The following is a 22,509-nucleotide window of genomic DNA, read 5'->3' as shown; positions in this document are numbered from 1 at the left end:
TAAATTTAGACAGCTCCAGCTTTTCTTTGATCTTGTTACACCATTTGTCTGGGAGATTAAGGAGCCCTTTGTTACATGATCAGTCTGCCCAGAACAGGGAGTTAACAGACCAGGATCCAACCTACTAATAAGCTTTCCTTTGACAAACTGAACAAACCGAGCTCCTTTGACTTCCTTTCCCAAGTCAGTCCTCCTTACGTGATTCCTTCATTCTTTTGAACACTTTCTATTTTGTCATCCTTCTCCCTGGCACGTCAAAACCAGAAGCAAGCATGCCTTTTTCTAAGGGAATCATTTAAGCACTAAGTGAAGAAAGGCTCTTAGAGTTCCTATGCAAAATCTCTCCTTCTGTGCCAGAGGTCACTATTTTAAAATATCACAGCTTCTCAAGGTAGGGCTGCCTCCATACATATTATGCCTTGAATTTCTTCACACCTGTGTTTGGTCGCCATAAAACAGACTGATTTCCTGTTCTTTCCTACCAAGAGACTTAAGTCATTCTGTATCTTCAATCTGATTATTCCATTTCTCACCACCTGTCAGATATTTGTCTTACCAAAATATCAGCAGTGATTTTCTGCTTACTTCTTTCTTGTGGATTTCCAACCTTTTGGCTTGCCTGGGCCACACTGAGTGAAAAGGAATTGTCTTGGTCTGTATGCATGTAGGTCGCTCTGAAAGTAATGACTCCTATTTGTTTCAATAGAAACTACAACAGATATAATGAGCACAGTAACACTGTTTGTTAGAGCAAATTCTCAGCCACTAAGCAATATTTTTCAAAATAATCATCACCATTAGCTTTTTTTTTTTGCCAGCGATGAAGAAGAGCCTGCATGCTGCTCTAATAAAAATCTATACCATCAGAGGTAACCCACTGTTGCTGTTGTCACTGCTGAAACGCACCACTCACTGCCTCACTGTGCTCACATCCACTAATTGGTCTCCATAAACATTCAGCAAGCATCACTGAATGTCAGAGGGTGGTATTTTTTCCCCATGGAGGAATTCAGCTCCATACCTTCACTTCATATGCACTTCCATGTCAGATGGTATTTTGTAACCCTGCCTCTCTGCTGACATCTGTTGTACAGCAACAAAACGTAATGGAATATTGGGGGGAAGGTTCAATGTCTCCTGCCATACATCTGCCTCTGTCATCATGGACCAAGAGAATAAAATGGGAGGCATTATTTTTGGAGTAGCCCTCATAAAATGTATATATACATAGGTAACAAAAACATTTTTTTTTTTTTTTAGCTAAAACATAATAAAGGGAAAGCAACAAAACCATAAAACTAGTGGAATATTCGATCCTGTTTTTATGTAACTAATGCCTCAGTCTGGTTCAATGGCAGTGGGGGGGTTGCAATTCTTAATGAGGTTTCAAGGTGTTCGTTGGAGATTTTTGATGAAATCTTACTCCTCTTGCGCTTCATTCTTGAAAACAGTTGTTCACAAATGTTTGTAATGCCAAAAAAGCAATGACATGAATCAGGTGTGAAGTGAGAGGTATTTTTCTTTGGTAAGATAGGGTTTACAAAAGTCCAGCAAGGAGACATGATCAGATTTTTGAGTAGAATATCTGATCGCAGATAACTGATTCCATTTGAAAATCTGAAAGTCATGTATTTATGTTGACTGAAAATGCAGTCACAAATAAACACACACACACACACAAAAAGTTTGTTTGTTTGTTTGTTTGTTTTGCAATCTTGAAAGCTGTACTCAAATTTCTTTATCGAAGTGGAAAGAATGAATGCATGTTTTTTGTTATTCACAGGACTGTGTTTAGCCAATATCTTAAAAGGCATAAACTTCTTTACCATCAGTTGAGCTGGCACTGCACCCTGCTCAGGCCCTGGTTTCAGCCCAGATGGGGTTAACAGCACATCACTGTTTGGTTATGGCTGAGTGATGAGCTGATAGCTCAAGAGCTGCCAACATGATGGCAAGCTGTGCTGGGCCGCATGCGGCCTGCAGACCACAGGCCTAGTTACTTTTCTTATGTTTGTTTCAGAGGCATATAAATGCTGTTTTGTTTCTTACTTTTTTTTTTTCCCCCCTTCACCAGCCTGTTTTAATCAATACAGTGTAGTCATGGAAGAGCTCCTTACAGCTATGAGAAAGTCTCATAGCACATCATACACTCATGAATTAAATAGAGCAGATCCATGGTCCTTCTTTTTGATTGTGGGCGTACTGAGTGTCCATGGAGATGTTCTACAGCAATTCACAAATAAGATTCACATATTCCCTTTTAATTTTTCCTTGTACTTGTTTTCTGCATTATAATATTCCTTCACAGTAGCAATTTGGCATATTAATTAGTAAGACTTCTGCCTGCCTGTAACAAATATAACCAATCAAAATGCCTGCCAACTAAGCAACAATTATTGCAACAATTTTAAGCAAGTTTTAACTCTGATTGCCTCATCTTTCTTTCTCAAGTTGGGCCCTAATATATCACTAATAAACCAATCACCATTAATAACTGGCGTCATCAGCATTCGCAAATAAGTCTTTCAACTCAGAGTACCAATAACCCAGTGTCAATAAGCAACACACCCACAATTAAAAGGAAATGCCCAGTCACCTTGCTGGCACAACAAAGCTGTCAAAACTGCTACCAAAAGTCAGAGTGATTTTCCTTGGCTTCTGAACATTAAAGTTGTGTTTAACTTTAGCAACTTTAGATCAGTGCTGAGCACAAGCATTTGAACTGACATGGAGACATCTTCTCAAAGCTGGGATTTGTTGTGTCATTTTCGTGCTTTTTATGAATATAGCCCAAATAGCAAACTGAATCCAGACTACAGTATCAGTCTCCCTTTGAAGTGTGTGCATGCAACTGTGGGCCACTGAATCCCAACTAGCCTTTGTGATATTGCACTTAGCTAACTGCAGCAGTTTTACTGTGGGGTCTCACAAAGCCAAAGCTGCCTGCTGGTCCCAGCCCAGCAAAGGTGCTGGTGTATGATTAGAAAGCCAACTCCAGCGCAGCCCCCTCCTGTGAATCACATGCACATAGCCTTACACAAGACAAGGAAATTCACTAAATAAATCCAAAATGTTTTTTCTCTCTTTGACAATGTTTTCAGTCTCAGTATTATCAATACCAAAATAAACTCATGCAGCTTACAGAAGGATTAGTAGGCATCTCCACTCATAGCAGTCTTCTATGTCTGTATTGGGAGCATGATTTAAATATACATACATCTCAAAAGCCATCTGAAAGAGACTTTCTGTGATCTGGTTCAGAGATCTGAATTCCTTAGGCACCATTCAGTCTTCTTAGTGCTTTTACTTAAAGCTCTTTGGTCATTCATCAGAATCTACCAAGTTTAATAGCTGCTACTTACATAAATCCAGCACAGGCTGTCTTCCACAAACTACATTATTGTATTTCGCTGTGCCACAGCAGTGAGAAAAATTGTCAGTGAACACCTAGTACATCTTATAGCACGGCCTGCCCTCAAACCCACAGCTTGCACTGTCAAATTGAGTTTTCAGACTCGTGGAGTTCTCCTTGTCCAACATATGCTTCTGTTCTTGTCACATGGATTGCTTTCAATCTTGCCGCTACATTGCATGCCAAGTGGGACTAAGCTCAGTCCTCACATTCATATTTTAAATAAAAATACTACCTTGTACGTAGATGGACTAATAACTTCCTGAAATATTTTTCAGTCCCAATTTCTGTGACTTTCTAATGTATCTGAGAATTTCAGAGAGCTGGGCTTCCTAAGTTTTTGATACTTTTGATACCATAATTGGACTGAGACCTTAGAGAAAACTTAAATTTTTATCTACATTTCAAGATCACATTAGCATTATAATAAGTAGTTAAAACAAATTAATGATCACAGACATTATCTAAATGCAGTAAGATTCTTTCAGTGTGAGGATCCCAGTCCCACTAAGTTGCGTCCTCTATTACTGAGGTCCCCAGACTGGTGGGGAGGGTCAATGTCAAAGCTGATATTCTTGATGAAGTCATTGGTGACAAACTGGTAACAGGCTGACAAGAATGTATCTGTATATTCCCTTAGTATTCTGTTAAGTACAATTTAAATCTTACATGATACAGAATTAGTAGAGCACATACTAAATGGATTCAAACCTGGTTTACTGTCAGGGCCTAAAGCAGTGCTGTAAACAGAAATGAATAGGGATGTTTTCTTTTGCAGATTTATGAGCATCATTTCTAGTTCTGCAGTGCTTGTTATTTTTATTTTAATCTGTGTAATGATGTAAACCATCTGTTGGCACAGAAATGATGAAAAAGACAGCTACACTTACAGTATGCTCTTATCCCAGTAGTTAGATGGATATGACTGCAAGCGTCCTTTTGTGAATGAAGGTTACATCAAGGACAGGAGGCTACAATTTGGAAAGCAAAAACTCAAAGACTGATGCCAGTCATTGTTGACAGCCATTACCATTGCCAGGAGCTGTGATTACACAATGGCTTGGTCTAAAACTTTGAGGACCATCAGGAGAGGTGAAGCTGTACTTCTGAACGAAGAACACATGAGAGAAACTAGGTCGGTATGTCTGATTATGGTGTTTGCACTCAGGTTGAGGATGAGTGGATGAAAGACTCTCAGTCAGATGGAGTTTTGACATGGAAATGCAGTGTGATTGTAAAAGGCATGCCACAGTCGGAAACCACCAGGGTAGAGGATGCCTAATGAATTTCCGACCTTGACCTCCCCTATTGGTGATATATGCCTCTCAAATAAGTATTTAGAAGTTGCTAGAAGACAAAGTATTTGTCCTAGAAGAAACTTCTGGGGTTTGGAACAGGCTCTGTATGAACCTAATTGGTTTGTAACATGAAGCTGATTTTAATTTTCATGAAATCTTTGGAATGGACAGTGAGTTGGGAATTCTGTACTGATTTTTTTTCCACAGCTTGCTTTCTAGAGGGTGTCCAGACTTCTTGCAAAATAAAGAGGGGGAAAAAATGGTATACTTTGAAACACACTCTCATCATCCCTTGCAGGATGGCTTTTAACCTCCAAAAGTAAGCAAATTCTGATACCAATTATTTCCTTTATTCTAAGTTCCACTCTAAAGTCCTGATTCTGTAAATCATATAATCACAGAATCACCAGTTGTGGATGAAGTTGTCTCTGGAAGTCTAAACTCACAGAGAGAAACTCTGCAAGGCAAAAGAAGCATGCTCCTTGATCATGCAAACCTATTTCACTTCTGTCTTGCTATCTTTCTTCACTACCCATTCTACAGGAAAAGTTTCTCAGTGTCACAGAGCAGCCAGCTCCTTGAGTAACTGCACTTCATCCTTTAGTGGTAAGAATGAATTGTTTCAGTTGACCCAGAAGATCCACTGAGGGATGAAACCTTCAGTCAAGTAAGCAATGCCTGCAAACCACAGAGGTGAAGCTGCAGTACCTTGCTATTAAAGATACCTAGTCCATTTTTCTTCTCCCCATTATCTCTGAAGAACATTGAATATGTCCTAATTGGAGACATTGTGTCCCCCATGTCCTTATTGCAATGTCTATCCAACAGTTTCAGTCATTGTGAGCAGTACAAGAAAGATGTCCATGTTCATTGGACAGTGCATTTGAGAAAATGAAAAATACAAGACTGTATGTATACCTCTCCTCCCTGTGACACTACATCCTAGATGAGCACAATAAGAACTGGTCCATAAATCCTCAGCATCAAAAACCTCAAGGATATCCACTACTGAATAGTTATTCTCCATGGAAACTCTTGCCAAGATTTTACACCAATTTAATTCAGTCACAAAGGCATAACAACTTTTACTTTAGATGCAGTCATACCAACAGAAGCACTCTGCATTAGCTCATCCTGTTCAAGCTGAAATTACAGAGACAGCTAGAGCAGTACTGGCCCCTCTACATGGTCCAATTGTGCCCACACTAGACCCCATTATACAAAGTCATTTCACTGTAAAGAACTGAGAATTAGACAGCTCTATCAGATTCTTCAGAGTTCTGGGGGTGAGCCTGTACTCCTTGTGCATCCTTGTAGTCAGCAAGTTACACCCACGGAGTGCAGGTAGAGCAGGGGAAGATACATTACCCAGGCAGATATTGTTTTTTCCTTCTCGTCTCATATGATGGCGAGAGTTGCACATAGAAAGCCATCTCTGAACGCTGTCAGAAGCACACTTGCTTCTGGAACATGAATTCAGGTGATCGCTAAGGCCTGGGCTTGTTGTGTTCTCATGAGCAAGGCAGAGCACAAGCCCAACACCCACCACAGACCTCTGAAGCCTATGCTGCAGGCTGTCAGTCTGGCCAGAAATCCAGCAATCTCGCTTACGCAGAAACAAAACCAGAAAGACAGCTCCTCCTGATGGGAATAACAATTAATTCTAGCCAAGCAGCAAAGATCCTGAATTGCAAATTGCAGTGACAGTATTCCCTTGTTCAGAGGGGACTGTCACATGCCAAAGAAATGCCGTTGGCATCAGAAACCTCATCCAAATAAATTACTGATGAAACCTTCAGTAATAGGATACAAAAGCAAGAGACAAGCTAGGACCCTATTTGTAAAGAATTCACCATGATGGAGTGAAATGGCCCCACACAGAACAAGGGATCTTTTGTTTCAAAAAGTATACTTCGGGCAGTAGAACAAATGTGTTGTTTGTATGCTGGCAGCACTGCCAAATGCATGCTGCACAAAAGAGTGGTGATGTAATTATGCTCACCACAGATCCAAAGAGCTGAGTTCTATTTGTGGCTCTAACTGAGTCCCCATGTGACAACAGGACTATTTCCTCTGGCCAGGATTCATCTCCCTTTCTGCACCTGGATGGCAGAAGTGGGAAAGTCCTGCCTAATTCCTGCACTCTTAGCACAGGGGCTATGAGATTTCATTCTGCTGGACAAGGTGAAGAATATCCTGAGCACTTTCTGTCACAATTTCTTTTGCAAAAACTGATCCTACTCTGTTTTTCAGAATCCCTGCTGCCTGCTGGATTAAAGAATAAATTCAGGCCAATTCAGACTTCTCAACAAACTAACAGGAACATTTCCTGGGCTCGGATGCAGTGAACTTCAAGACAGAAATGCCATTTTAAAAGAAAAATCAAATGTTAGAATATTGCACACAGAATGTAATCTTTACCAGTACAAATGAAGACAACCCATCTGGTTTTACCGTCAGAGCAAAGAGGAATACAAGAGAAAGACTTTTTGGGACCACACCAAGGGCACCTGCAGCCAAGTGTCTGCTCTCCAAGAGTGCTGGGTAGCAACTGATCAAAGAGCACAAGAATCACAGCAAAAGTTGTCCTATACCTCATTTTCAGAGTTTCCTGCAAATTGCAATTATGAACTTACTGAATCAAAGGACCTGTCCTTGGTAATGGCCAGCAGCAATCTGCCCCCCTGTGAATTGATCTTTTGACCCCACGTATATCTTTGTCCTCCAGAGCATGGAGTATGGGAAGAAAACATTCACAATTTTGTCATTCTATTGTTATTCTATTTTAAGTTTGTATTAGTCCAGCAGCTCAATAATTTCATATGGTCTCCTCCATATATGCCTCATAGACAATAATGAATATTTGACCCTTTCTCACTTTTGCTGCTCAGGATTCTATAGACCCATATCAAATCCCCTCTCCCTTTGCTTGTTGTAAGAGCACTAGTCTGTTCATGCTGGATGATGCAGCATCCTACATATCCCTGCTCATCCTTGGTGCCTTTTTCCAGACATGTTCCCATCTTCCCACAGCTAAACACACACTTCCTCAGAGTTCACAACCACAACTGCACACAGTAATCAAGACGTCACTATATTACAGATCTTGTCTCATTCTTATTTCAGTTTTCTATTGTTTCTCCTACTGCTTTATATGTAGTTTTCTATTTTTCTTCTACTGTAACCAGGATTTTTGTTTTATTTTCCTTTATTTCTTTCCTGAATAACAACCATTTTCCTTGAGCCCAGAACTGATCTTTTTATCCCACGACTAAATTTCCCAACAATGAATTTCATTAGTCATTTTATCACAACTGAGATCTTCAGCATCCATTCAAAATAGTTATTCCCTAAAAATGAACACCAAGCAATTTGCTTTGTTAGTAGAGAATACAACAGACTATAACATTTTCATGCCAAAGAACATTAACAAAAAAGTATATCTGCAGTTTTGCAAGTAGACATAGAGCAACTCAAATGACAGGTGGGCAAAGCTAAGGCCCTGTCTCTGACTCCCTGTCTTCCACTCTCTGTCATCCACAGAGAACTGCCAGGGTTGAAGTGCTTAGGGTAATAAATTCAGTGACTAATCCTGCTATTTGCAGTTCTCAAACACTATTTATCTGTAGCCCCGTGGCTGATTTTCATTTCAAACCAGATGGAGGATGACTAGTGCTCTATAGGGGAATCAGCTTTTACTTCAAAAAGTACACTCTAACTCAGACAAGAAGTTTCCTGCTAGAAACAATGAGGAAATTGACTGGGTCAACACACCCAGTCCGTCTCACAAATTAGAAGAACCATTTTGTAGTCTACCCTTTTCTGGAAGCAGTGAGAAAGCTCTGCTGCCTTTGCAATGCTATTCTTTTCTCTGACCCTCTCTGCTTCATTTCAGAGTGAATAGTAAGACAGGTAGATACAAGGTGCACAAATAGCATAAAAATGGTGAGAAAATATCAGCCTGCTAGAATTCTTTTCCATTTCCCTAATGTGGGGGCAGTAACATCGGACAGAAGTTGTAATGCATTCGCACAGGAACCCCTGAACTAGATGTCCATAGCAGCTCATAATAATTTCATACCTAATCCCAGACATTACAGCAAGAAAAGTGCCTTTTCACAATATTCAGGCCTGGCATGCCCTAATGGAGAGCTTACCTCTAGAGACATCTCTGGAAGATGTTCCTCACCAAAAGGACACTGTGTTTATACTTAGAGATGTCTCTCATGATTAGCTTCTGGTGAAACAGAACAGACCTGGTCTTTAAGCAATTAGAAGGGCAAGGAAATGGAAATGCCAATCACAGTCCATCAGATGAGGGATTACGTGGTGCTTCTAGAGGCAAGTCCTTGACCAAAAGAGAGTCAGCACTATCATATGCCAAAAATCCTGTCTAACACTATCAATACCTATGCATTTCTGAATCTTCATGTCTTGGAATGTAAAGGACATTATAATCCCTATTTTGAATTCAATCTCAGTTTACATACATTAAATTGAGTCCTTGCTATAAGATGTAGTCTGTGCCCCACAGTGTAATATGATTTAACCTCAGTGCTCTAGTTTAATATTTTAAATCTGTCAATGTCACTTCTGTATTTGTTACTTACAAGAGCCATACCCCACTGCAAACAGGTCCTTGTACTTTGGATTCCTGTAATGAGAAAATTCATGTAAGAAAGCATTTATAATTAACTACATAATTCAACAGGAATGCACAGTTGTTTCACATTTTAATATCATAGTCCATTCTCAGAGGATTACATACAGTCTAAGGACTAGACCCTTATGAATATACGCATCAGTAAAATTCATGTATGAGTAATTCTTCTGGACTCAAGATGCATAAGATAAATATAACATCTGAAGACCACAGCAGTAGATAAAACAGATAAAAAGGGCAAAGACTTATATATGATACCAATCTCCAGCATTTCTTGGCTTATGTACTTAATGATTATGTAAAGTTTACTTTTAAAGATGAGGTCTTTGAAGAATGGAAGAAGGCAGGAGTGTGTTGGCTTCTATCTTTCAGAAGCCAGAATAAAGGAGTTTCTAACTCACCGAAGAATAATACTCAATAAGCTTACTTTCACAATCACTAAATCATAATGGATGATTCAAGAAGCAAGTGTTGGTTCAAAAATTCATCACCATAGCTTAGGAAAGGAAATTCCCTTCTGATTCAATTAGTTATCAGTTTTGTAAAAGCATGCTGACTGAGTAACTAGCTATTATACCTTCAAAAGTCCCTTTATTTGAAAATTATCTACTGTTACAACTTCTGCTCTGTGTGCACAGTTCAGTACTGTTGCTGTCCATAGTCACTTGAAATGAATGGATGTGAAACTTACCTAATTACTGTTTCCCTGACTATTCTGAATTGATAAAATAAAAATATTTCTCCTTTCTCACTTGGGTAAATACCTAGGCATCCTAATGCTCTTGCTCCTGTTCTATCCACTAAAAGCACCATCACTGATAGTAATGTGAGAATAAAAATTAAATTAGAAAAGCTTATTACATAAGGCAATTTGGGGTCGTTTTTTTTCAATTTCTGGGCCATCTTTGTCTTATAATCACCTGGAGACAGGAATAACAGCAACACAAATGACATGTAAAAGATGCCTTTTTTCTCAATTTTACATCTCATTTTAGTATTATTTTGTAATTCTCACACAACAACCTCCTCAATATTCTATTAAAGTATAAAACTTGTAATGGCCTGAAAGGACAAAAGATAGCAATCCTGCTCTGTCTCTCTCTATAGTTTCTCCTTGGAACTATATTACACTGCTCTACCAACAAGAGGAGGTAGTAAAGCACAGGGCAGGAGCTACGTAAGTTTCACACAACTGCATGAACAAGCCAATGCCAGTTCGGGGGAGGATCAAGTACATTGAAAAGTAAAGGATTCATTCAGGTTGAGAAGTTTTTTTGTGGCAGTGACCATGAGCTGATTTGAAAGTTTTCAAATGATAGTTTTCAGACTGGTCAGGAGTAAATAAGCAAAAGTGGACTGCAGGTCAAATGGCTGTTAAACTGAAGTGTGTAAGAACCCCATAGGTAAATACCACTGCTGTCTCAGCAGTGCCTGCATAAGGACCAGGTGTGAGTGCTTCAGCATCTTACAGCATATGATGATAATGTAACCAGCACATGCAGTGTTTGCATTTCCCTTTCTACTTCTTTACATCTCTTGTCAAAAACGGCACCATCTCTTCTCTTTCCCTCGGCTTTGTAGGATTGATTCTTACAGCATATTATCCAAAGATAAGTCCCATCTATCTCAACTTTCCCAAGAAAGGATGCTTATTTGCCTTTCTAACTGCACTCGCTTTGCCCTAACACTGCCCCACACCTGTTGGGTCTTCACCTTTTGCTGAATGTCCCAAGCTTGACATATTTAGCCTCACACAGGTGCTTTCCATCCAGAAGTGCGTGGCATGTTTAGATGCTGTCAAAGATGATGACTGTAATTACTCAAAATAATGTTTCCACGGCAACCAGAACTGCCTTGTAAAGTGGCACGACAGTTAATTCCCCTGCTCGGCAGAACTGAGAGCAAGTTTGCATTAAGGAGACTTACCAGGAGATGGCAGTAACTGCAAGTCTCTTGGTTTTGTCATACTGGAACTTCCAGAGTGGGAGGAGAGTTCCCCTCTGGTCCCTGTATTCATCGGAGGCATCCTCAAAATATTTAAAATCTAAAACCAAAATCAAATAATAAGTCTCATGGAAAAAATCTGAAATACTTAACCATGGTTAAGAACCAGATAAGCTTTAAAAGAATCTCTGTCATTCTCACAGCCTCGGTACAACCCAGTTATTAATACAAAAGCCGTCTCGGTCTTTAAGTCTCACTCCAAAACAACGCTTAAGTCCTGCACTTTAGCAAGCACCAAGTCCTCACACAAAAGGCTGATGGTCTGAAAGGTGACAAAGAGTGAATAAGAAAGCAGCAGTGAGAGCAAGTAGTCGTCTCAGGTCATTCTCAGAGCTAGATGCAGCCTTTCAAGAGGGAGCTGAGCAAAGGTGTGAAAACCCTTGCAAAATAGCATGAGTACTACATATGCTGACGATCTCCAGAGGTCCCTTCCAAATCCTATGATTCTGTGATCATGTGAGGGTTGCTCTGCACTGGCTGCTTTGCCACCAAGACCTGCATCCAGGAGGGAACTACCTGTTGAGGAAAGACAACGCCTACCAGACCTGCTGGCCCAGCCTGCACAAAGCGGTGCTGTCATGCATATCTTTTGAATGAGTGCAGTTGCTGTCTGTTTGCCTTGTGTATACCAGCCAGTTGCTAGCCCTGCTCTTTTTAGCTCTATTTGTCTAACATTCAACATTGGAGACACCAGCATACCATAAGGCAACAAACCAGTTTTCATAGAAAGGCACTGTGCTCCAATCTTCCACTGCTAACCACTGCCTTGGTATCTTTTGCCAAAATCCCTGCCTGCTTCTTTTACTAAGAGCCAGCTTTCCCAGAGGACCTGTTGTGATTTTTGCTACAATTATGGCCAGTCATCTGCAGGAATTCTGTTTTGAGAGCAAACACCATCTCCCAGTAGGGCAGTACCTTGTGCAATGTCATCAAATATGTTCTGATTCACCATCCGCTCCATTATTTTGGCAGCATTGGAAATCTTGGTTATATCATTAGCCTGTTGAAAAGATAAACAAATAAGAGAAATCCTGTAGATTACAAGTCCTTCAGACCTTTGTGATAGAAAAGTTTGAGTCTTTCCACCTTGAATAAGGGTACACTGAAGCTCCTCATACTACTACCTAATAATAAGGGCACTTGAATTAAGGCAACAAATCTATGTTAAGTTCAACAAGATGCCATTCACTCCTGAGATATAATTTCAGTGTTTGCGTCTGATTTAGCTCAATGCAAGGTGCTTGTCCATGAAAGCAGTCAGAGTCTTAATTTCCTCAACTTATCCAGTCTGTTTCATGATGGGATGAGCTTAAAAGCACACACATGATCCATCCCCTGACTCACTTGGTAACAATTCCTTAGCTTCACCAATACAATCATGTTTGATAACGTATCAGCAACCTCTTCTATTTGCCTGCAGAGCTTTCGGGTATCCTGTCTTAAGTAAAGATCACAGGATGTAGAAATCCTCCCATTAATCACTGTTAGTTCCAGCTGAATGCACACACAGGTCCATGAGCTCACACAGTATACATAACAGACACGCAAAGGGCAGCTGGCTGTCCAGCTTTTGTGGAAAATGCTTCGATACAGTAGAAAATCCGACCCACCTCACTGAAGAACACCACACGTGGGTGAATCTGCATGTGGGAATGAATGCAGGTAATGCTTCAGGTATAGCAAGGGAGACCTCCTGGGGAGTGGCATTTTGCAAGGCCAGTGGACTCTGATTAACTGTATACTTGTCTGACTGAGCCCTGTGCCTGATCACAACGTTCTTATCCCGTCTTCTTATTAAACTCCATTCCTGTTTTTTCTGTATTACTATGTTCTCTATTCTGTGCACGTGTTTGAGTGAACAGAAGCAAAATTCAAGCTGGGCTAGCCAGAAGTAGAACAAAATCTTCATGCCAGCAACTGGAGGGACAGAGCTTAAAGTTCCCCAGACAGTTTGTGACTGTGAGAGCAATGCCAGAACAGTTTTGCAAAATGGTGTGAGAATGCCAAAGTATATGCAAAGCATTTTGACAGCATGTTGCTCCAAGGACCTGAATCTCCCTCTAAATCTTACTGCTGCCTCAAAGCCCCAGCAGGGTTTCAGAGCCTTTCATCTTCAAACCCCTGCCAGGAACCAATGACTGCCAGCACAGTATGATTTCCCCCACAGTCAACACAGTAAAAAGAGACTTGTCATCCTCTGGGCACAGCCCAGAGATTGCCCTAACCACGAAAATAAAAAAATGAACTGATTTGCCAAAATTACACTGCACAGTCACAATCAGAACTAACAATATGGCTTTGGATTATGTGCATCTCAACCCTCTGCTTCTTTTGAAGGCCCTGAACAGGCACAAGAGAGACAAATTTTGTGGCAAGAGCATAAAACCCATACAGAAAGGTGGCAGGACAAAGGAAAAAAAAACAATTCTATAATCTGCAACACTTTTTATGACTACATAGTTTGCCTCTATCTTTTTTTAATGTGTACAGTCTTCTCCCACCTCAGAAAAGATAAAGTAGAACTTGGAAGGGCATTAGAGGTGACTCATGATCCAGAGCAGTTTCTGTCCCAGGAAAAATTGAGTAGGCTGGGACTTGCCAGTCTGGGAAAGAGTTGTCTTAGAAAGCCATGAGACAAGTCTGTGAAATCTACCAACACACTGGAACAGGTTGCCCGAGGAGGCTGTGGATGCCCCATCCCTGGAGGCATTCAAGGCCAGGCTGGATGTGGCTCTGGGCAGCCTGGTCTGGTGGTTGGTGACCCTGCATATAGCAGGGGGGTTGAAATTCAATGATCATTGTGGTCCTTTTTCAACCCCAGGCCATTCTGTGGTTTTACGAAGTACTAAATAGTCATGAGAAGATGGACAGTGGCTGACTAGTCATTGTCTTTTCCAATATAAAACGAGGACTATCAAGAAAAGTTAATGGAAGTCAACTTAAAAACAAAGAAAATGAGGTGATTCACAGCAGGATGACAATTGTGCAACTCCTTATCAAAGGGTACAGCAAACGTTTTACATGGATTCAGAGAAGATTGAACACATACTTCTATGTGCCAAACAACATCAGCTCTGGGAAAAAGCTCAAAGTAGTTGAATGCTGGAAGAATATTTGGATGAGGGAGGGATATGATACACACTTGCTGTGTTGTTAGCCTTTCTTACACATTCAGTTGTGGTTAGAGTCCCAGCCACATAATGTGACCACTGTTACGTTCTTCAGCTTTTCCCTGGGTCAGTGGGAGGACTTCTCGAGAGCATGTTTCAAGAGCAGAGTTTGCTGTCATGTTCAGAATTTTAGAAAGCACAGGGATGTGTATTTTTTTAACACAGTTTGACTTTCTGCAAAATATTCCTTAGGCACTATGACTTCAGAAGTACTGACAGAAATTAAAGAGGGAGAGAAAGAAGATACTTGAAACATCCCAAGCAGAAATCAATATTCTCAGTCGCTGAGGTTTCACTCTTTTGACTCTAAGTTGCTATTACTGCTTCTGCCACTATAAGATGTCTTTCTCTGAAATACTTTGTAGAAAAAAAAAGCAATTAACCTTTGCTAACACTTCTTCAGCGATATTGGGATCACGACTATAAAAATGGCGTGGGCTGCCACCATCATATTGCTCTAAGTGAGCTTAGCTGACAGAGGGTAAGTGCTGAAAAGGTTACAACTTGATTTAGAGAGAGAAGAGCAATAAACGCTGAAAAAGAAGTAGTTACTGGGTATAAAGAATGGCTCCCCTGGAGCACTGCTGGTTCATCAGGTGTGCTATCTCTGCTGTGTTCCATTCAACTACTAAGTAGGATAAACTCTCTTCTTTTTAACGTGCTTGTGCTATGGGAAGGAGCTGGGAAAGAATGGCAGTGTTGTACTGATCAGACATGAGACTTTCCTCTTTCACATGCGATGAAAACTGCACTGCAAACTTTCTGAATTTCCACCTGAGAAATTCCAACCTGAGAAGAAGACAAGGATTACTTTATTGTGTTCCCAAAGATGATGGTAGGTCCTGAAACATCCATAAAATCAATTTGTTGTTGTCGTCAGTGGAAAATAGGCTTTGAACTAAAAAAAAAAAACAACCATCAACAAACAAAAAACTTTGTAAATGAAGAAACAATGCGTCATTCAGTGAAGGTTTTCTGCAATGCAGGAAACTGTCCAGATTAATTGAAAAGAGCTTTAAGTCAGATTTCATATTAGGTAGCTATGTGTGTGTAAGCAACGCAGTCATGAATAACCACATTTTTGGCACTAAACTGTATCAGAGTAAGTTATTTTCTCACTCAATCCTTTGCTATTTCAGGTTTGACTTATTCTTATCTTACTGAAATAAATCTCCAGTGGAAGTGATAGGTCTAATTTATCTTTTTTCAAAGATCTGTTTGAAACTGATTTTTTCTTTATAGGGCAACTCTGGCTTAACAAGACAAATGTAATGAGAGCTCATCGCTAGTACATTTGTTTTACTTGCTTCTGTGCATAAATTATTTTTTGAACAGCAATAATGTTATTGGAATCACCTGTTAAGATAGTTAATGGGTTAATACTTCGAAAATGTATGTCACAGAATCACAGAATGGCCCAGGTTGGAAGGGACCTCAAGAATCATGAAGTACCAACCCCCCTGCCACAGGCAGGGGACCAACCTCCCCATTTAATACCAGACCAGGCTGCCCAGGGCCCCATCCAACCTGGCCTTGAACACCTCCAGGGACAGGGCATCCACAACCTCTCTGGGCAGCCTGTTCCAGCACCTCACCACTCTCTCTGTAAAGAACTTCCCCCTGACATCAACCTAAAATCTTCCCTCCCTCAACTTCAAACCATTTCCCCTTGTCCTGCTGTTATCTACCCTTTCAAAGAGTTGGTTCCTCTCCTGTTTGTAGGCTTCCTTTAGGTACTGAAAGGCTGCAATGAGGTCACCCCGCAGCCTTCTTTTCTCCAGGCTGGAGACAGCACTTCATATGGGGCCTCAGGGGGGCAAAGCAGAGAGGGACAATCACCTCCCTGTCTCTGCTGGCCACAGATCCTGGGCTTGTTGTACTATTCATTAACACTAATTGTTTCAGGTTTGCCTCTCAGCAGCTGGCCAGTTGCAATATGCAGCTCCATTTAACTGGAGCATGGAACAATACTTCTGCTGATCTGTAACTGTAGAACCAAACTCCACCCTAGAATCAGTGCAATAGCAGTTCATATCTCTTGCAACACATATATGGATGCTACAAGAATTCCAAGCTTTTAGAAAAAAACATAGTTACAGGTGTGTTGCCATCTCTTGCCCAGCCAACATCTCCATCCACTGCAAATCCCAAACAGAGGCCCTCACATTGAATCCTGTCAAGCAGCTATTACTTTCTAGAATTATACTCTGTTCATTTTTATTACTTGTTTTTAATGCTGACAGGCTGTAAACCGCAGAATGAAGACAAGGATGTTGGTAACAACTCATCCTGCCCTTCAGCTGAACAGAAGCAGGCAAACACTAATAAGAAGGTTAATTGCATTTGGTTTTCCGCTGTTATTATAAAAATAAATTGGTGGTTGTCTGAGAGCTTCCAAATTATAATTACGACCCTGTGATCTGGGCTATCTCAGTGGGCATATCTCAAGGAGAAGTAATATTGTATGGGACAGGCGTAACAGAAATGTTATTCCTCTGCTACCCCTCACACAAGATTTTCCAGCAATGTACCTTTCTTTTTATATCCACACCACAACTCACCAGCTGATAGATTCATGTTTCTCCCTTTCATTTCAAGCAGTAAGCCCTCACTTCATCTAAGACATTTTTCGATGTTCAAAAACGCATAGCCTCCCACTCCACCAGTCCTTCCCAATCTATACTAGTAACAGCCCTTCCAGTTTACTTAATTCAGTTTACTTCCTCAGAGGCACAATACAGCAATAGATCTACTCATCTTTAGGTTTACCTTTACTGCATTTTCATTTTTAAGGAAAAAAACTTTTCCCTTATCAAAAGAAGTTGAGATTATTTGGACACAGGCTACTTCGCGAAACACATACACTATTTCATTTCATATTTACTCCCAATTTTGCATTCTTCCTTTCTAAATTACTTCTACTGCCATGCAGAGTAGCCTTTAACAGGCTAGATCAGTGGAATCATTTTCACTTCTCTTATACATCATCTGGCCTTGCTATTCTCCAGTTGCATAGCTTCAGCCTCCTCTTGATTGATCTGTCAAAAGTCCTTATTGTCTGACTTGTGATTTTATATCTTGTCATCTAAAGGGTAAGAAGAGCTAGCTTGCATCCACTCAACAGCATTAGTCTCTTTACTTAATGTTGCATCTATGTCAAACAAGGTAATTTCTATGCTCTCATAACAACATAAGGAGGGTCACACTGGATCAGACCAAGACTATCTCTAGCTGGGATCTTCTCTATAATCAGAGGCATGAGCAGATGGCTCATGAACAGTAAGAACAGGACAAGCAGATACAACACTTCTGCCTAGTTCTCCCCACTTTAAGCTATTTTCAGGTTTCATATAATTTCTCTTCAGTATCCAGTCTTCTCCATGTTCTATTTTGCTGCCTTTATTGAAAAGTAAGGAAAAAAAATTAAACATTATATTGCTTCTCTTGGATGTAGCATAGCATATCCTCTTCCCTCTAGATCCAGGTGAGTGACAGGCAGATTGAGAGATTTCAGAAAGTCTATCACAGACTCCAGTCAAATACTTTTCTGTATTTCTGTCTTTCATTCACTTGCATTCTTCTTTATATCATTCTTATCCTTCATTCAGAATGCTGGTAATCTCAATTCCTTTATTTGCTGCCTGCCTCTCTCTTCTGCTTCGTCAAACCATTTGTTTCCTGCTTTTTCTCCTCCTTCCCCAGTGTTATTCATGGCCTAATTCTACTTCTTTTCTCATAGCAGTGCCCTTCTGTTCAACTATCAAAGCTCTTTCTCTTCTCCGCCTTTGGCCACATTCTTTATGGACTGTTTTCTTCATTAGCCAGTTACCTGTTCTTCTGGCCTCTTGCTCAGTACTAGTACTGTTTCTCCTTTATTTAATTCCATTGTTTCTAATTCCTCAGTTAACTCTACTATCATCTCAAACATCTCTAGACCTTGGATGTTCTCTTTCACAGCTTTTTACCACAGCAAGAGCTTCCATCAGTAATCTACCTCTGGTAATATCTGCTCACTTTATTCTCTTCCTCCCTTTGGGCTGAATCCAGTATTGTCTCAGTAGCTCCAGTGTCTACTTAGTAGATACAGAAATAACAGTGGGAATCAATAACTGCTTCTAGTCACAGCTTCCTTGATTTTAGCCATCATGCAGATCACCTGTATTTCCTGCTTGTGATTCCACATCTCCACTTCAGCAGCTGTCAAAGGCAGAAAGTCCTCAAAAAAGTTTAGCTGGAAATCTTCTTTCCAATATATATAACCTGTGAGTTAGAATTTGGAAGCCCACTTTTCCATTTGCTAGCTTGAAATTAGAGATACAGATTCTGATGCAATCAATCTTTAATTTCCATAGAATCATCTAGGTTGGAAAAGACCTTCAGAGTCATCAACTACCATCCCACTATCAACCTAACTTACCAAGTCACGTCACTAAGCCATGTCCATCCACGTGCCACATTCACATCTTTAAAATACCTTCAGGACGGGGTCTCCGCCCCTTCTTGGGTAACCTGTTCCAATGTTTCACCACCTTCTCCATGGAGAAATTCTTCATAATGTCCAACCCAAACCTCCCCTGGTGTATCACGTCACCTGTGTGTTATCACTTCTCACCTGAGAGAAAAGACTCGCACTCTTCTCACTACAATCTCCTTTCAGGGAGTTGTAGAGAGCAATAAAGTCTTCCCTCAGCCTCCTCTCCTCCAGACTAAACAGTCCCAGTTCCTTCAGCTGCTCTTCATAACACTTGTTTTCTATTCCCCTCTACAGTTCTGTTGCTTTTCCGTGCACCTACTTGAGCAACTCAACGTTCTCCTTATATTGACAGTCCCAAAATGTTTATAGAGTTACTCATAATCAAATTGTAATGCCTGGATGCTTTGATTGTATGCTTCCAGTTAGTGAGTGGAAAATTCAGCAGCTTTTTCATACACTTCCAACCACCCCATGAGTCTCGCAGTGAGTTTCAAAGTCGAATACTGGCTCTGCTTAAAGAGATTTCAATTACACTTTTCCATTGTATTCTGATTTCCCTGTAATCACCCTGTGAAAGGCAAAGTACCAAGGGGAGGGATCACAGATGCACAGATTTCAGCTTCCCACTGTTGTCAGTTGAACATGCAGTAGTTTTTTTTACAATGTGGTTCCATTAGTAGAATTTTTATTTCAATTTAACGGACAGCTTTAAGAACTCCCCTCTTTAAGCCCATAATTGCATCACTGACTTTAGGCTTAGTTCTCAACACTTAGGTGAAAGGTTTATTAGTTCTAGAAAGTACTGTGAATATCAGTGGCAATAGTCACAGGAGGAAGCCTGTCAGAACATGTTTCTGGTCTCTTTAAACTGCAAAATTTTTAAGAGCTAAAGGCTACTGCGAAAGCTCAGAAGGCCAAATCCTCTGCAGCCAAATCAGTGTATGGTATGAAAGTGCTGAAGTCCTTTTCAGGAGCCAGCTTACATTACAAGGATGTGTCTTAGTTACAGTGATGCACCTACACTTATGGTAGGGGCAAGCTTAGAACAGAACTCTGTGTTTCTATTATACAAAATTTATATGTATACAACTGTAAAATACTTATGTTATAATTACATAGCATTATCACTAAAATAATAAAAAGTAGCAGCATTTATTTTAATATATTGATTTAGTAACATTTTGAAGAAATCCTAAATTTCTTTGCCTTTCATCAGAAGACTTAATGCTTCTACATCCCATGGAAAAGTCTGTATAAAGTCAAAGAGTGTTTCAACTTATTTCATTCTTTTACCCCTCATGTGCTAATCAAAAATGAGACGCAATCATGATAATGCTCTTGGAAATGAGCTTTGAGTCAAGATTATGGCTTCACACTGTTTTGCATTCCTATAAAAAGAACAACAAATCAAAAATGGAAGAAATCCCTGTTTTGGAAATATGGTTCCTAGTAAAAAACAGTAGTTGCATTGCTTAGGTTTGTTACATGCCAGCTAACAGAACTTGCTGCATAGTCAGCATGAGTTGCTGCATTCCCCCTTGCTTGCATGATGGAAGTATTCACTACCACTCTCAGCAAGCTACTTCTAGTGCTGTGGAATATACCTGTGATTCCAGTGAAATTAACTTTCTTCCCCTCTTCTTCTCCTCTTTCTTTCCTATCTGAGCTTTTGGTTTCTCTTTCTCTTTTGACTTCTCCATTTTCTGAAGCTCCTCCATATAGGCATCATAGATCTCCCACTGAGAGACAGATAAGAGGCAGAATTTGTAAGGACTTGATTATGCTGCAGAAAAAAAATCATCCACACAATCCAAACAGTAACACTGTCACCAGGATCAGCTGAAAGACAGCAGGCAAAACAATGAAGGACCAAGCAATATATTCAAAGCTTGATGTGACATGTTTCACTTCTTGAGAATAAAGTATTACATTACTAATAATTTCCCTTTCCCAACACTCTCCTTGGTGCTTTGACTCTGTATCTTTTTTGTAGGATATTCTTTTCGGCTAATTTTTAGTGTTTAATAGGAAACATGCATTAAACATCTGCTCTGTGACATTTCTCGTGTGTTGGAAAATTAAACTGTAGCTGCTTAACACAGTTTAAATCTTGAACTCTAACTCTGAAGCATATGATGAAATGGAAACTGAGAGCAGTTTAATATCTTCTGCTAAGCCACATGCCAGGAATGTCTTACTTGAGTAGATCCAAAAGTAATTTTTCCACTTGAGAACTATTCATTAGTATTGCAGTGCTAGTACTGTATCTGAAGCAGTTATATTACTTTCAGCAAAGAGAAATGGTAGTCTAAATCTGATACATCATCTTAAGAGAGGGAGTATGAATCAAATACAAAGGAGACTAAAACAGTGGAATATAGAAAGTAAAAGAAAACCTGTAGCAAGAAAATGTGCATTATGTCATAAATTTGCAGGTGGAAGTGAGAAGAAAAGATGTTCTAAATATCAAGGGAAGGACAAAACAAGGTGTGATGAAAAGAGTGAGAGAAGAGGCAAAACAGGAATCTTTTTAAGAAAAAATTATGAGCACAAGGAAGAACAAGAAGGCAAAAGAGTTGAGGAAAAAACAGCTTACATTAAAATCTTTTTAACAGGAAAATTAAAAGAAAAAGATTTTCAAAAATTTCAAGCAAAATTTCTATATTCTCCAATTCTGAGGTCACCTCACTGTCAAAAAAAACAAAAAAGAAAACTCCAACTGAAAGGAAGAAAGCTCTCAGGCCAGTTACTCTGTGAATTCAAGTTCAGGAATAAACTGGGTTATAATCTCCAGCTTGACAGAGACACCTCCCCTCCTCTTCCTATCACTCGCTTACAGTAGCATTTTACTTGCTGTCATTACTTAATACTTTCTCCTGGATGTTCCCAGGGTACTTTGATAACACAAGAGACAAGATTATTATCAGTGTATATACACAGATATATTTTGCAAATATTTGTGAGAAGCACTCAACAGAACTGGCTGGATTCCCTTTCCAGTGGAAGCTATTGTACTTCATGTGTAAAATGTCACGCAGAATTTATATATATATATTTACTATTATGAATTAATAAATGTGTATGTATAACTATATGAATTAATATATATGTATGTATGTATTTAATAGATGGAGAAAGTAATGGAAAACAATTGTGGAACAGATCTTAATCATGAATAAACTGGCACATTCCCACTTCCTAGAACAGGCAGGGAATGTTGGACCACAGCTCTTCCTAAATGACCAGCTTACCCACCATGCACTGATGGAAAATAGTCAACAACAGAGTGATCCTCATCCCAAAGTCAGCCATCTCCCAGGAGGAGTCAGTGCCTCCAAGAAGCAGCTGCAGTTCCTGAAGAGTTCAGCTCAGCTCTTTGTCATGGTTTCATGATTTTTGGTTATCAGTACTCCACTTCATAACATCATGTAATGCACTGGGGGTTTGACTGCTGATGCTCAAGTTCCGGGTGCCTGTCCGGAGGAGAA

General features: G+C 40.0%; 2 protein-coding genes across 6 annotated transcripts in view; one reads left to right on the top strand and one right to left on the bottom strand.

Annotated features, from left to right (window-relative positions):
• Positions 1-22,509, top strand: part of UBAP2 (ubiquitin associated protein 2) — a 583,216-nt gene that overhangs the window by 217,911 nt on the left and 342,796 nt on the right. The gene's annotated exons all lie outside the window — the stretch shown is intronic.
• Positions 9,291-20,782, bottom strand: DNAI1 (dynein axonemal intermediate chain 1). Its single transcript, XM_031557187.1, has 4 exons — positions 20,626-20,782; positions 12,293-12,377; positions 11,300-11,417; positions 9,291-9,364 (listed from the first exon to the last, which is right to left on the bottom strand). The coding sequence occupies exons 1-4, from the start codon at positions 20,737-20,739 to the stop codon at positions 9,313-9,315; spliced, it is 369 nt and encodes a 122-aa protein (XP_031413047.1). The 5' UTR covers positions 20,740-20,782; the 3' UTR covers positions 9,291-9,312.

This window comes from Meleagris gallopavo, chromosome Z (genome assembly GCF_000146605.3).
Source record: "Meleagris gallopavo isolate NT-WF06-2002-E0010 breed Aviagen turkey brand Nicholas breeding stock chromosome Z, Turkey_5.1, whole genome shotgun sequence".
In the NCBI taxonomy this organism is placed as follows: Eukaryota; Metazoa; Chordata; class Aves; order Galliformes; family Phasianidae; genus Meleagris; species Meleagris gallopavo.
This window is presented reverse-complemented; position numbering and strand designations above follow the sequence as displayed.

Excerpts from the sequence above, each read along its gene's own strand:
- DNAI1 (XM_031557187.1), bottom strand. The coding sequence starts at position 20,739 with ATGGAGGAGCTTCAGAAAATGGAGAAGTCAAAAGAGAAAGAGAAACCA. Across the intron at positions 11,418-12,292 it reads ATTTGATGACATTGCACAAG|ATTTTAAATATTTTGAGGAT; the intron begins GTACTGCCCTAC and ends TTTTGGTTTTAG. Across the intron at positions 9,365-11,299 it reads GCAGTTACTGCCATCTCCTG|GAATCCAAAGTACAAGGACC; the intron begins GTAAGTCTCCTT and ends TTCTCATTACAG.